Source organism: Lepidochelys olivacea, assembly GCF_965140295.1.
Source record: "Lepidochelys olivacea isolate rLepOli2 genome assembly, chromosome: 11".
Classification (NCBI taxonomy): domain Eukaryota; kingdom Metazoa; phylum Chordata; order Testudines; family Cheloniidae; genus Lepidochelys; species Lepidochelys olivacea.
In genome coordinates, this window is record NC_140421.1 from 59,830,192 (window position 1) to 59,844,500 (window position 14,309).

The 14,309-nt window shown below is 41.6% G+C and overlaps 1 protein-coding gene across 5 annotated transcripts in view; it reads right to left on the reverse strand.

Annotated features, from left to right (window-relative positions):
* TRAK2 (trafficking kinesin protein 2) overlaps positions 1–14,309 on the reverse strand; it is a 72,856-nt gene that overhangs the window by 24,664 nt on the left and 33,883 nt on the right. For 4 of the 5 annotated variants that reach the window (XM_084643669.1, XM_084643673.1, XM_084643672.1 and 1 more), the window contains 2 exons: positions 1,069–1,122; positions 92–168 (listed from right to left, as the gene is read on the reverse strand). In XM_084643669.1, coding sequence (XP_084499795.1) covers positions 92–168; positions 1,069–1,122 — 131 coding nt within the window. The remainder of the gene's footprint in view (positions 1–91; positions 169–1,068; positions 1,123–14,309) is intronic. The other variant, XM_084643671.1, reaches the window with a different exon arrangement.

Consider the following 14,309-nt stretch of genomic DNA (forward strand, 5'->3'; position numbering starts at 1 on the left):
AATGCAGACAGGTGGGTGAAGGAAAGCTTGTATCCAAATGTACAGTTAGTTCACTACAAATTAATACAACAGTAAGTGGAGATAACTGTACCTCAGCTAACAGATGTGTGACCATGTCAATGTCATTGTAGGTTTTCGTCATCTGCTCCACTCTGTCTGTGCCGAGAACTGAAAACCAAACCCAGAAACATTCACTGCAGTAGTTTATATACAAGAAGAATACAAGTGGGGGTAGATCTAAAACTTGCATAGATTACCTAACCAGTATGTAACACAGGGATCTTTGAGAGGATTAACAAGCAGGCTAAGAATATTTAGCTTAGGAAGCACTGGAAAGTTTGAGAAAACCCATTTGAGGCAACACATATGAAGCTTGATCCAGGGAGCTGCAATTCCCAGTTAAGTCAGCTGGAGTTGAGGGAGTTCTGCCAGAACCTCTCAGAATTTGGTCCTTACTGAGGTAAGTGGGGGAAAGTCAATTTTCTGGATGAAACCAAATTATTGAATTATCTGGTTTGTACTGCAGTTGATTGTGGGAGGGGGCAGTCTTGCACACCCCATATGGCTGAGAATGTCTGTGGGCTTTACCCTTGAAACACAAAGAAATCAAGGTGACTGTGTGGTAGTTACAAGCAGGAAGACAGACAAGCCTTAGGGCACGAAGATTGCTGGGACTAATTCATGCAAGTCCCATAATGCATGTGTTTACAGGATCAAGCCCTAAGGTTACATGGGATAAGAGGAAAACACGCATCATTTGCACCTCCAGATTGTCTACTAGTGCAAACTCATTGGAACGGTAACCATTTCTTCTTTGGAAAGCTAATGTCTTAATGAGCTTTTAGATGTTGTTGAAAACTATTACAAATAATAAGTATTACTGAGAAGTGAAACTGCACTTTCAAAATACTTTAAGCACAGGGCTGAGTCAGGAAGAACTTCTAAAGACTAAGGAGGAATCAATGATAACGAGGATCAAAACAGAACATCAAAAACATGAAGTACCAGCATCTGCTATCTCCTGTCCTTACAAGAAAAATATGAAAATGGAAAAGAAACCTGAATTACCTTGTGCAAATTTCTGAGATCCAGCCAAAGAGGAGGGGGGAAGTTCACCAAGAGCTAGGATAGCAGAAAATGAAAGACAGAAAAAAGGGCAAGAGAGAGGAAGAGAGCAAAAGAATTAGAATTTAAGAAAACAGATGAGTGTGAATTTGTTTTTCAGTTACTATTGTTAATGCATGCATTTTATATATAAAATCATAACTTCACACTTCTAAAAACCTTCCAAAGGATCCTACAATTCTTTACAAACAGTAATGAATTATGTTTTTAAAGTATCAGCTTATGTGATACAACCACCAACAGGGGAACTATGCTCTGCACTTGGAGGGGTTGGGTATAGGTGGTGGCTTCAACTCACCAGAGCTTTTCCATTTATAGCTTTCATGATCCAAAGTCATGAAGTCACAAAACAATTAAAGTAGCAATAAAAGTTTAATAGAGCCATGAAACTTTTCCATCAGACATATGTTTCTGTGAACCTGTGCTGAAACTACTCCTTGCAAATGGTATTTTTTTTTTCTATTAGCAGTCATATCCCCTTTCCTCAAGGAAGTTGGCCATTGCTTGATTTGATTATGTAAGGGGCTTTAAACTAATATTTTTTTAATAAATCAAAATATACACATATAGAATATAGACTATGTCCATTCTGGGCCTCATACTTAATTGTGACACAGGGTTGGAGTAAAGCAGATCTGGTATTCAGTCTGGATGGAGTAATTATGCAGTGAGTTGCAAAAGAGAGGAGAAAAGGAAAGAATAGCAAAGAGAAGAACAAAGTTGCACTGAATTGTTTTCTAAAACGCTTTCCTAAAAAGTGAAACAAACCAACCCCGTAAATCAAACATTTTTCACCCAAGTAGCTCAGCAGGCATTTACCCCCGGCCCCTACTGCTCTTTCAGTTTCTATTACATGTATATGCTTGTGTGTGTGTGTTCATTCTAGTCTTAGTTCTCTCAATACTGGATATATAGCGTATGTATCTTCCTGTGATCTTATTATGTGCTTTATTCCTCCTTGCTTGTCTCCTTATACCTCCACGACTTCTAGTTCAAATATAACTAGGCTTCCACAAGCATGTCAGCTAGCATGAGTTATGTTTTCGAAGTTATACATTTCTTTATTTATGTACAGAGTTATTTACATACTGTGACAGGGTTGGGCCAGATGGCTACAGGAGAGTAATAGAAGGCAGATATATTAGCCCCAGGTGAAGTAGGTCCCTTTTCCCTGGGTCAGGTAACAGGGAAGGTTCCAGAACAATCAGGAACCTTCTGGAAACAATTAAGACAGGTTGATTAGAACACCTGCAGCCAATCAAGAAGCTGCTAGAATCAATTAAGGCAGGCTAATCAGGGCACCTGGGTTAAAAAGGAGCTCACTTCAGTTTTTGGTGCACGTGTGAGGAGTTGGGAGCAAGAGGCACTAGGAGCTGAGAGTGAGAACGCGGACTGTTGGAGGACTGAGGTGTACAAGCATTATCAGACACCAGGAGGAAGCTCCTATGGTGAGGATAAAGAAGGTGTTGGGAGGAGGCCATGGGGAAGCAGCCCAGGGAGTTGTAGCTGTCGCATAGCTGTTCCAGGAGGCACTCTAGACAGCTGCATTCCACAGGGCCCTGGGCTGGAACCCTGAGTAGAGGGCGGGTCCGGGTTCTTCCCAAATCCTCCCAACTCCTAGTCAGACACAGGAGGAGTCAACCAGGACTGTGTCTTCAGAAAAACGGCCAAGCTAAGGGCTGCCGTGAAGCTCCAAGGCGAGCAAGTCCGCCAGTAAGTGCAAGACCCACCAAGGTAGAGCAGGAACTTTGTCACAATACATACTTATGGATTGAACAATGCATATATCATTTTTCAGAGTAGCAGCCGTGTTAGTCTGTATTCGCAAAAAGAAAAGGAGGACTTGTGGCACCTTAGAGACTAACCAATTTATTAGAGCATAAGCTTTGTTTCCAATGATCCTATGATCATATGAAATACACAAGTGCTCCTATGCCTCCGATGTATGTACACACAAAAAAAACATCTAGTCTGCAACCCACCATGTACATTACACACGACAAATCACTAGGAATCATTAAGATACAATAATGTCTGTAGCACATCCCTGTACAAGGGACCCCCCACAAAAAACAACCCCCAACAGGAAAACAGGGAAAAGACAATTTGCAGCCCAAAGACATTTTTCTTTTCCCTGACACACTATACCTGCTTAGGACACATCATACCAGGCATATTTTCAAAGGCAAGTTCAGAGAAAAGCAGAGCTCTCATTTAACCTCTCTTGTTTAAAAGCCTTTAAAGTACCTTTGACAAAAATATTAGCTAATTATTCACTTCCTGACAGAAATTATTAATAATTTGCTGCAGTCAGTACTTTTATTCTGTTTTGTATTGGTTTTTTGGGAACTCTGAACTTATTGCTATGTAAATTACAAATTGTGTTTCTGAGCAAGACAGAATCAGAAAAGCTTCCTTATCAAATGACAAATATTCACCATCTTCTTAGCAAGATATGCATTCAAACAGGTGGGATTTGCTCTACCACTTTAACAAGAGTTGCTCGTATTTACCGAAAGGAGAAGAGACTCCAAAGCAGGGGTAAGTAAATAGGCAGACTGCGGGCCAAATCCAGACCGCCAGATGCTTTTGAACGGACCACAAAAATCTTTTTATTTACTTATTATTATTATTTTCTCTGGAGTCTGGACCTTGACTATATCTTGACCAAGAAATTTGGACCTTGCCAAAAAATAACTGACGACCCCTGCTCCAAAGCCTCATTTTGCTCACTAGTCTCGATGATTCATGTGCCCACCCACACACAAGCTTCAGCCATTGCAGGTGAAAGAGCATAAGCAGCTCTGTTTTGGTAGATGTTCCTACTATACTTCATTTTAATCAGATCTGGTCAGTGTCCTAATCAGTACTCACCCTTCTTAGTGAAGGTTTACATTCAGTACATGGTTGCTATATCCAGTCCATTTTGGGATTTTCATCCTGCCCACAAATATAGATTACCCTGGTAACTGATAATTTATGGAGAGAGAATGGCTTTGGTGCTTTGCTCCACATTCTCAATATTTCCAGACAGTTTAGGACCATGATCACATACTTTCCACTCTCTCTCACACACTCACCTTGCATAGCGAATGCTGTAAGCAACTCTTCATTTTGATTAGTGTCCTTGTAATCGAGTGCCATATTGCTGTCTCCATTCACATATACAAAGTAGATGTGAAAAAAGATGCTTTGTAGCAGAGGATTACTAAACTGGCATCTCCTGTTGCAGCAGAGTCCTCTTGCAGCTCACTGAAAAGCACTCCTCAGTATGTACTCAGTGGTTTATTAGAGAAACTTGCTTTCAGGCAGCAGGGGCCATAAAAAGGAGGAGCTTAACAGCAATAATCTAGGGTTTTCCCTAGATTAAGGTGCAACTCTATACAGACATTGGGAATTGGCCTGCATTATGTGCTTCAGAAGCTTTATCAATCACATTTTCTTTCCTACAAGCACAAGACAAAAGCTTTAACCGCAAACTTATCAGAAATGAGCTGGTATAGAATTATGGAAATCAAACATAGCAAATGCTTAGCTATTATGTAGCAGGGTGCTCTACAACTAGATTACACTTCAAAGATGTACTCATACTTTGCTTTCATAATATACACGCAACAAAACACCCCTCAAGGATAGGATGATTGTAATCTCTCTCTCGTCCTCAGTCTGCTCTAACATACAGAAGAGACAAGGTGGGTGAGGTAATATCTTTTATTGGACCAACATACAGAAAGCAATATATGTTTGCATTTCAGTGTGCTTGATTCTTTCCCACTGATATGTGATTAGACAAGGTATAGTTGGCTTCTACTAGGAATCACTTTGCACTGGATGAGTTGATTAAACTAGATGGAATAATCCAAAGGGATATGTTCAATGTAAAGACCATCATTCCTCCTTTAATCTCCTCCTTCAGACTCATCTCTTCTGATTTATGTCCAGACACAGATATTTATGTCCTAATGGTAATCAGTCTGAGCTCCAGTATTCCCCGATGCATTAAGTTTTAGAATTCTGCCCAGTATACAATACCTTGTCTCAGACTTATCTGTGATGTTCACAGTGGACAAGGTATTACATTTACATATGGCTTGTCTGCACTGTAATGAGTTCTACAAGGGTATGATTTCTAATGCACAATAACGTGTTGTGATTCAGGGAGGAGTTCCTCGGCCGGGGAAGAAGGCGATTTAGTAGGATCTGGGCAAGGATCTTCCCAGTGATGGAGAGGAGGGCAATACCTCTGTAGTTCCTGCACAAAGATTTGTACCCTTTCTTGAATATTGAAACAATGTTGGCGTTCTTAAAGTCAGGTGGAATTTCTTCACAGGTCCAGATTTTGTCAAGGAGTTGGCAAAGTTTATGCTGGAGCCTTGTTCCACCAACTTTAAAAACCTCAGCTGGGATGCCATCTGGGCCTGGTGCCTTGTGATTTTTTTGTCTGGGTGATGGCATGCTGACTTCCTCAGAAGATGGGGGATCAGCAAGGTGTTCCATTGTCGAGTGTTGTGGAATAGACTCTATGGTGTCTTCAGAGATCGTGGATTCGCTGTTTAGTAGGCTCTCAAAGCATTGTTTAATGGCCGCATTATCCTTGAGAAGGATGGAGCCGTTCTGGGAACGTAAAGGGGTTGAGTGTTTGGCCCATATACAGCTTCTCATGTCATCCTAGTCTACGAAACCCTGAATCTCAGCGGCCTTCTTTTGCCACCACTCAGTTTGGATGTCACTTAGCCTCCTTTGACTTTGAGCAGGTTAGAGGAATCATTGGTTAGAGGAATCATTTTGCCAGTCACAGAATGCAGTTCTTTTCTATTGAATTAATGCTAGGATTTCCTTGTTGTTTTCGCCAAACCAGTCTTGGTGCAAATGGGTGGAATATCTTATAGTTTCAGCACATGCACTGTGAATGGTGTTTTTAAGTTGATCCCAGTGCTTTTGAACGTCAGTGACATCATCAGGCAAGTTAGAGAGTTTCTCAGACAGGTGTTGCTGGAACATTTCGCAGCTGGCTTGGTCCTGAAGTGCTTTCACATTGTACTGCTTTCACTTAGTCTTTGGGTGTTTGTGGTGTGGTGGAGCGAGCTGCAGGTACATGACTAACCTTACTAATCGATGGTTTGTTCAACAGTGATCTGTACCTCTCGTGGCTCGTGTTATATAGACATCAGCGTAATCTTGAGCTCTGACTATAACCTAGTCAAGGAGATGCCAGTGTTTGGACCAAGGATATTTCCAGGTGGTCTTAAATTTGTTACTCTGCCTAAAGATGGTATTTGTGATGAACAGATCATGCTCCACAGATTTGGTGAGGAAGAGAATACCATTGGGGTTTACATTTCCTACTCCTTTGCGTATTGTGTTGCTCCAGAGTTGGGAGTCCTGTCCAACTCTGGCATTGAAATCTCCCATGAGGATGAGTTTGTCTGCCTTACATGTGGCTGTGAGGACCATATCAAGAGTGCTATAAACCTGCTCCTTGTCATCTTCCTCATCAAATGTTGGGGTGTATGCACTGATGATCGTGGCATATTGGTTATTGCTGAGCTTGAGCCAAAGAGTCATGAGATGCTCGTTGATCCCCATGGGAATCTCCAAAAGCTGAATGGCAATCTCATTTTTGATGGCAAAGCCAATCCCGTGAATGCATCTCTCTTCAGGTGGCTTTCCTTTCCAAAAGAACGTGTAGCCACCTCCATTCTCTTTTAGTTGGCCTTCAGGCATTGTCTCACTAAGAGCGGCAATGTCAATGTTGAGTCTTGCCAATTCTCTGGCAAATATGGCAGTTCTTCTTTCTGGGCATTCAATGTGCTGAGAGTCCATAAGGGTGCAGACATTCTAGGTGGCTAAATTCATTGTCTTATATCTTTTGTTTTGGCTACGGCGTTGAGTGATCCCACTGGATGCGGCCATCCAGTTGGAAGAGTGTTAGCCTATGTTTGGGGTACCTTTTCTATCCCCCTTCCCATTTGGGGTGAGCAGAAGGGATCTTAAAAAAGGTCCGCTCATTCATAGCTACTGCTACCGAAAGGCACTTCTGTCTCATCCAAGCACAAGATGACCGTCACACGGCTGCCGCCTGCGTACAGATTTGTGATTAAAGACTCCCAGAGATCACTGCTCCTGTCGTCAGGGCTTTGTGTGGGTGAGAGGCCTTTGGCAGAGGCCTGCACATGAAATCTTTTAACCGGGAAACCGGTGCACAGACGGTGTGTGACCACACGAGACTTGGCAGGAGGAAAACCCTGGCCCAGTGGCAAGGAGATCCAAGACAACCAGGGGCCTCCCTCCTGCTGCAGCCCTCATCTGCCTTTTAGCTGCAGAGTATTAAAAGGTCTTCTATATGTGCCTGATCCACCGTTGGGGGTCTTGTGAAGTTTGGACGATTAGCCAGGAGCCTGGCCTGAGACCTTCCTGCCAAGGGGGATCCCACTAGGAGTACGAAAGCTCCGGACTATGCTGCTCTGAGTGTCTTAAGCCAGTGTGGCTTCAGGCCATCCTGATGCACAACTGATATGATCTTCGTGGGCACAACAGATTCAGGAGAAGTACAGAGAGCAACACCAGGAACTGTTCATGGCATTCATCAAGCTAACCAAGGCCTCTGACTCTATCAATAGTGATGCCCTATGAAAGGTGTTGTATATGTTTGCCTGCACACAGAAATACATTTCCATCATCAGACTACTCAATGATGAGTTGACTGCCATTATTCTGTGCAACGGCTCAGAGACCGAACCATTCATCATTCGCACTGGTGTCAAGCAGGGCTGTCATTGCTCCAACACTCTGTTAGGGGGCTTATTCCTTCACCCACTTACTTCCCTGGTCCTTCTTGCATGAGCAGAAAGCAACAATACTCGAAGTCCAAAGGTGCAAACAATTCGATGTTTATTGGGGTGAACTTCCAGCAAGCATGATTCCAGTTTCCTTCCTTAGTGTCCCCCTTCCCAGCTCTGACACCACAGAGGCTTACCTGTGTCCCTGTTCCCATTTCCCCACCCCCATTCCCTGTTCCCATTTCCCCACCCTCACCCCCATTCCCTGTTCCCATTTCCCCCACACCTCCACCCACTTCCTGATTGACTGCAGACTATATAGTAAAACTTGAGTTCTGCTTAGCTATATCTTAACCAATCATTTTCCTGAAATTTAACTAACCAATCCTAACATATTGTAACATGATTATGTAACCAATTATATCCCACCACCTTAATTAGTTTACACCCAGCAAAATTAATTATACAGCAGACCGAAACAATCACAGAACCAGACAGAGATTATACAGACAAACAATAGCAAAGTGGGAACTATAATGACAAAACAATACAGAAGTGAGGATTTCACATCCCAGCTATTGATAAGTGAGTTCTTGCCAGACAAGATGCTATCAAACTAAGTTTCCTTTTACATTTTCTAGGCACTTCCCTTTCTCTGGAGGCGACAGGCACTATCAGGACAGGATTGTATTCCTAACAGCCCAATAGCACCTTATTTCAATGTGACTAGTTTGGAATGTGAGGAGGTGACCGGTCGCTTCCCAGCTTATGGCTGCCTCTGTTGCTTAGCTAAAGATCTTAGCCTAAGCACAGGGCCTCAGACCGTCACAGTAAGAGAAGGACCTTACGCTGGCAGACAGTGATTTTGATTCTTTCTTTTATACCTCTAACTAGCCAAGTGATAAGAATATACCTAAATTCTTAGAGTGTAGGCTTTTACAGACAGGCCTGAATATCTATATCCTAACACACTCTTCTCCATTTACCTTGCTGTGATCCCGATTCTCATCCATGAGTGCCTTTCTGATGGAATTGGGATTGAGCATCATATAGACCGTCAACTCCTCAATCTCCGACATTTCCAAACAAAAATCTAAGATCACGAGAATTGGAATCACTGACCTTCAGTATGCAGATGACTGCGTCATTCTCTCTGTCACACACACACACACACACACACAGGGTGACCTAAATCTTTTTGCAGATGCCTATCACAGCCTGGGTCTCTCTCTCAACATCGGGAAAACCAAGGTACTCTACCAGCCCTCACCTGCACAAACTACTCTTTGTACTCCACTAATTATCATCAGCAGGACCATTTTCCATACCTTGGCAGCCACTTCTCCCAAACAGCCAGCATTGACACAGAAATTGAATACAGGATCCACTGCGCCAGCACATCCTTTGGAAGACTACTTAGCTGAGTCTTCAACAACAGAGATCTGCAAACAGGCACAAAGATCCTGGCTTACAAGGCAGTGGTTATCCTCACTCTTCTCTATGGGTGAGAGACCTGGGTAACCTACAGATGACATCTCAAGTGGCTGGAGTGGTTCCAGCAGCGCTGCCTCAGGAGGATTCTCAGGATCAGCAGGGAAGACCGACGCACTAACATCAGCGTTCTCTCTGCAGCCAACATGAGCAGTATAGAGGCACAGGTCATGAAACACCAACTCTGCTGGACTGGCCACTATGTACAGTGGTGCCACGCCATACACCAAGCCACAGCTCACTTTGAAGAGAACAGATGTACTCATGGGACAGAGAAGCTACAAAGGAGCTGTCCCACCTGTCACTTCTGTGGGAAAATCTGCAGGGCATATATTGGGCTCCTCAGCCACTTAAAAACCTGCCAATGAACCTCCATGGCAGACATCATCCTTGCATCGAGGGATAGCTGAAGAAGAACGTGTTGCACATTAATTTGTCCTGTAGACCCAGCTGGTGCACACAAAAGATTCCTTAGTGTGCTCTAAGATAGTTTATAGCATTAACATGTAGTTAGTATGCATCAGCTGTGTCTACACAGACTAATTCAAGTGCAACACATTAGTGTGCTTTAGACAACACATCCTTGTGAAACTCATTACCCCAATATGTAGACATGCCCATAGCGTTAAATGTCCAGTGTTTAAATCGGTATTTATACAATGATACTAGGCTCTAAACTACTGTTAGTGTTTAGGGCCCAATATACTTTAGAACTGTTATTTTTACAGGAACAAAAGTAATACTGACTTGAAGATGGTCTCAGAAGAACCATCTCAGCTAGCATACGGAAGCTCTTTTGAGGAGGTCTAGAAAAAGCTGAAAGCATATTGCAAAGATTGGCTTATACTTTTTACTACACTGAGTAGGTCAGATTCTGCTCCCCGTACACTGATATAAATCTGGAATAATTTCATTAAGGTCAATTCAGTTACTCAGGATTTACACAAGTATAACAGATTAGAATATAAGAAAAGGAGTACTTGTGGCACCTTAGAGACTAACCAATTTATCTGAGCATAAGCTTTCGTGAGCTACAGCTCACTTCATCGGATGCATACTGTGGAAAGTACAGAAGATCTTTTTATACACACAAACCATGAAAAAATGGGTGTTTACCACTACAAAAGGTTTTCTCTCCCCCCACCCCACTCTCCTGCTGGTAATAGCTCATCTAAAGTGATCACTCTCCTTACAATGTGTATGATAACCAAGGTGGGCCATTTCCAGCACAAATCCCGGGTTTAACAAGAACGTCCGGGGTGGGGAGTGGCTAAGTCATTATGCAAGGTAAGCTATTTCCCCTTGTTTTTTCGTACCCCGCCCCCCAGACGTTCTTGTTAAACCCGGGATTTGTGCTGGAAATGGCCCACCTTGATTATCATACACATTGTAAGGAGAGTGATCACTTTAGATAAGCTATTACCAGCAGGAGAGTGGGGTGGGGGGAGAGAAAACCTTTTGTAGTGGTAAACACCCATTTTTTCATGGTTTGTGTGTATAAAAAGATCTTCTGTACTTTCCACAGTATGCATCCGATGAAGTGAGCTATAGCTCACGAAAGCTTATGCTCAGATAAATTGGTTAGTCTCTAAGGTGCCACAAGTACTCCTTTTCTTTTTGCGAATACAGACTAACACGGCTGTTACTCTGAAACCTGAGATTAGAATATAACTTTTGTCTTTATTAATGGCTGCACCTTTCCTGCTTTATTCTTTTCAGAACCCTATCTAAAATGTGCATTTGACTCTTTGATGTAACTAACACTCATTAGTAGTTCCTTCTTGTGTTTGTGTTATTGTGGAATTGTATGCAACTCCTCTGGGAGACTGACTAATGCAATCTCTGGGAAGGATTAGGAACTTCAAAGCACCAAAAATACAATACATATGAAGTGGATTTACTAGGAAATACTTGGGATAAGGAGAACACAAATGATCCATCTCAGAGTCTATCGTTTTAAAGCTGGCCTTGAGAAAAACCCATTCTCTATTAATTACCAGCTTCTGGAAACTCCAGATCAAAGATCCCTGAACTATATAAAGGATGGACTCAATTCTTCATGAGTGTGCTAGTTCTGAGATGAGGCTGTAATGCAGTGGTCTCCAACCTTTTTACACCCAAGATCATTTTTTGAATTTAAGGGCAACCCAGGATCTACCCCGCCCTTCCCCAAAGTCCCGCCCTGCTCATTCCATCCCCCCCCCACCTGTAGGGGTTGGTATGTCTCTCAGAATCCACTGCCTGTTACTCTGAGCCAGTCTCTGCATCAAGAAAATGATAAAGTAAATAAATACAATTTGCAACTCTCCTTGAAAGTGTCCAGAGTTCAACAGGTGTGCCAGTCATTAATGACAGGATTACTTATTGTGTGTAATCGTTTTCTTTTTAATTCCTGTAGGGTGCCTAGTGACCACTGTAGGGACAAATCCTAACAATAAAAATATACAAAAACATCCAGACTACATGGAACTCTAAATCCTAAAATGGAGTAGCTCTTCTTAATAACAATAATTCATCTTCCTTGGATGGAGTTTCACTGTATTTATTAAGGAATGCATTATTTTGAAAACTACAAGAGTATTTCTACAGTAACTCCAAAAATCTCTCTCCTGATCAGATTACATTTTTCCTTCTAGAAGGGATATTTTTCTTTGAATTTCCTTTTTTTGAGATTTCAGTAAAAATAGTACCCACTCTATTGCCTCGATTACAATCAGTTAATAGAACAATTAACTTTCTGAGGGGTTTTTGTTTTGTTTTAAAAGCCTTGCATCTTACTCTGAAGGCTACGAATTCAGTCTCTGATGGACTGCTCAAAGGGCCTCGTGTGTGAGAACACTTTGATACTGAAAAACTGCACTTTCAGACACTGAAAACAAAAGTACCTCAGTAAAGATTGTAAAGTTGTTTTCAAATCTAAGTGAACTGTGTGGCCTCAATTTTTTCTGGGCTCAGAGGCAAGAACACACCCTATTGATATACAGCAGTGTGCTTTAAGGTGATAGTAAAGCTTTCACTTTACTTGTTTTTTAAATTTGCTTATCAGAAAACTAGGGCAATAAAACAGTCTAGTCAATATTTAAAAATCTGACACATTTAGACAGAATTCTGAACTGAACCGTTGAGTCAGAGAACAAAATTCTGTTTAGATTGTGGGACATCATCTCAAGCCAAAATCAGATAATTCCCTTTTATTACTGTACTCCCTAGGAGGAAACCCACAGACTAATGACAAAATCTTCTTAGTGCAGGCATGTACAAGGAAAATTTGTTTCACAGTGAATATTATATTATGTCCAAACACAATATTAACCCCTACTAAAAGCTACTTTCTTCCAGTTGCTGTATGAGAAGTCATTTGATTTCCCTATTTTCCTGGGGAAAATATGTACCTTGTGCCCCTACCAATTCATCAAAATACTCAAAGATTCTCCCACCCCCACATTCAATCCTTTTGGCAGCCTACTATGCCATTTCATTTTAAAAAATTCAAATTCAAACTCTTCAAGAATGCTCTATGACTGGGCCATTTTCTCCCTGAAAAATTGCCAGCTTTACTATCAGGATTGATGGGAACTAGGGCTGTCGATTAATTGCACTTAACTCATGTGATTAGCGCAAAAAGTTAATCACGATAAAAATATTAATCGCACTGTTAAACAATAGAATACCAATTGAAATTTATTAAATATTTTTGGATGTTTTTCTACATTTTCAAATATATTGATTTCTATTACAACACAGAATACAAAGTGTACAGTGCTCACTTTATATTATTTTTTATTACAAATATTTGCACTGTAAAATAAAATACTATTTTTCAATTCACCTCATGCAAGTACTGTAGCACAATCTCTTTATTGTGAAAGTGTAACTTACAAATGTAGATTTTTTTTTTTTTTTTACATAACTGCACTCAAAAACAAAACAATGCAAAACTTTGGAGCCAACAAGTCCACTCAGTCCTAATTCTTGTTCAGCCAATCACTAAGACAAACAAGTTTGCTTACATTTATGGAAGATAATGCTGCCTGCTTCTTATTTATAATGTCACCTAAAAGCGAGAACAGACATTCGCCTTTTATAGCAGGCATTGCAAAGTATTTACTTGCCACATATGCTAAATGTTCATGTGTCCCTTCATGCTTCAGCCACCATTCCAGAGGATGCGCTTCCATGCTGATGATGCTCATTTTAAAAAAAAAGAAAAAGCATTCATTAAATTTGTGACTGAACTCCTTGGGGGGAACTTGTATGTCTCCTGCTCTGTTCTACCTGCATTCTGCCATATATTTCATTTTATAGCATTCTTGGATGATGACCCAGCGGATGTTCGTTTTAAGAACACTTTCACAGCAGATTTGACAAAACGCAAAGAAGGCACCAATGTGAGATTTCTAAAAATAGCTACAGCACTTGACTCAAGGTTTAAGAATCTAAAGTGTTGCCCAAAATCTGAGAGGGACGAGGTGTGGAGCATGCTTTCAGAAATCTTAAAAGAGCAACACTCCAATGCGGGAACTACAGTACCTGAACCAACAAAAAAGAAAATCAACCTTCTGCTGGTGGCATCTGACTCAGATGATGAAAATGAATATGCGTCAGTCCACTCAGCTTTGGATTGTTATCGAGAACCCGTCATCAGCACAGGTGCATGTCCTCTGGAATGGTGGTTGAAGCTTGAAGGGACATATGAATCTTTAGCACATCTGGCACGTAAATATCTTGCGACGCCAGCTACAACACTGCCATGCGAATGTCTTTTTTCACTTTCAGGTGACATGGTAAACAAGAAGAGGGCAGCATTATCTCCTGCACATTGTAACCAAACTTGTCTGAATGATTGGCTGAAGTAGGACTGAGTGGCTGTGAAGGCTCTAAAGCAGGGGTGGGCAAACTTTTTGGCCCGAGGGC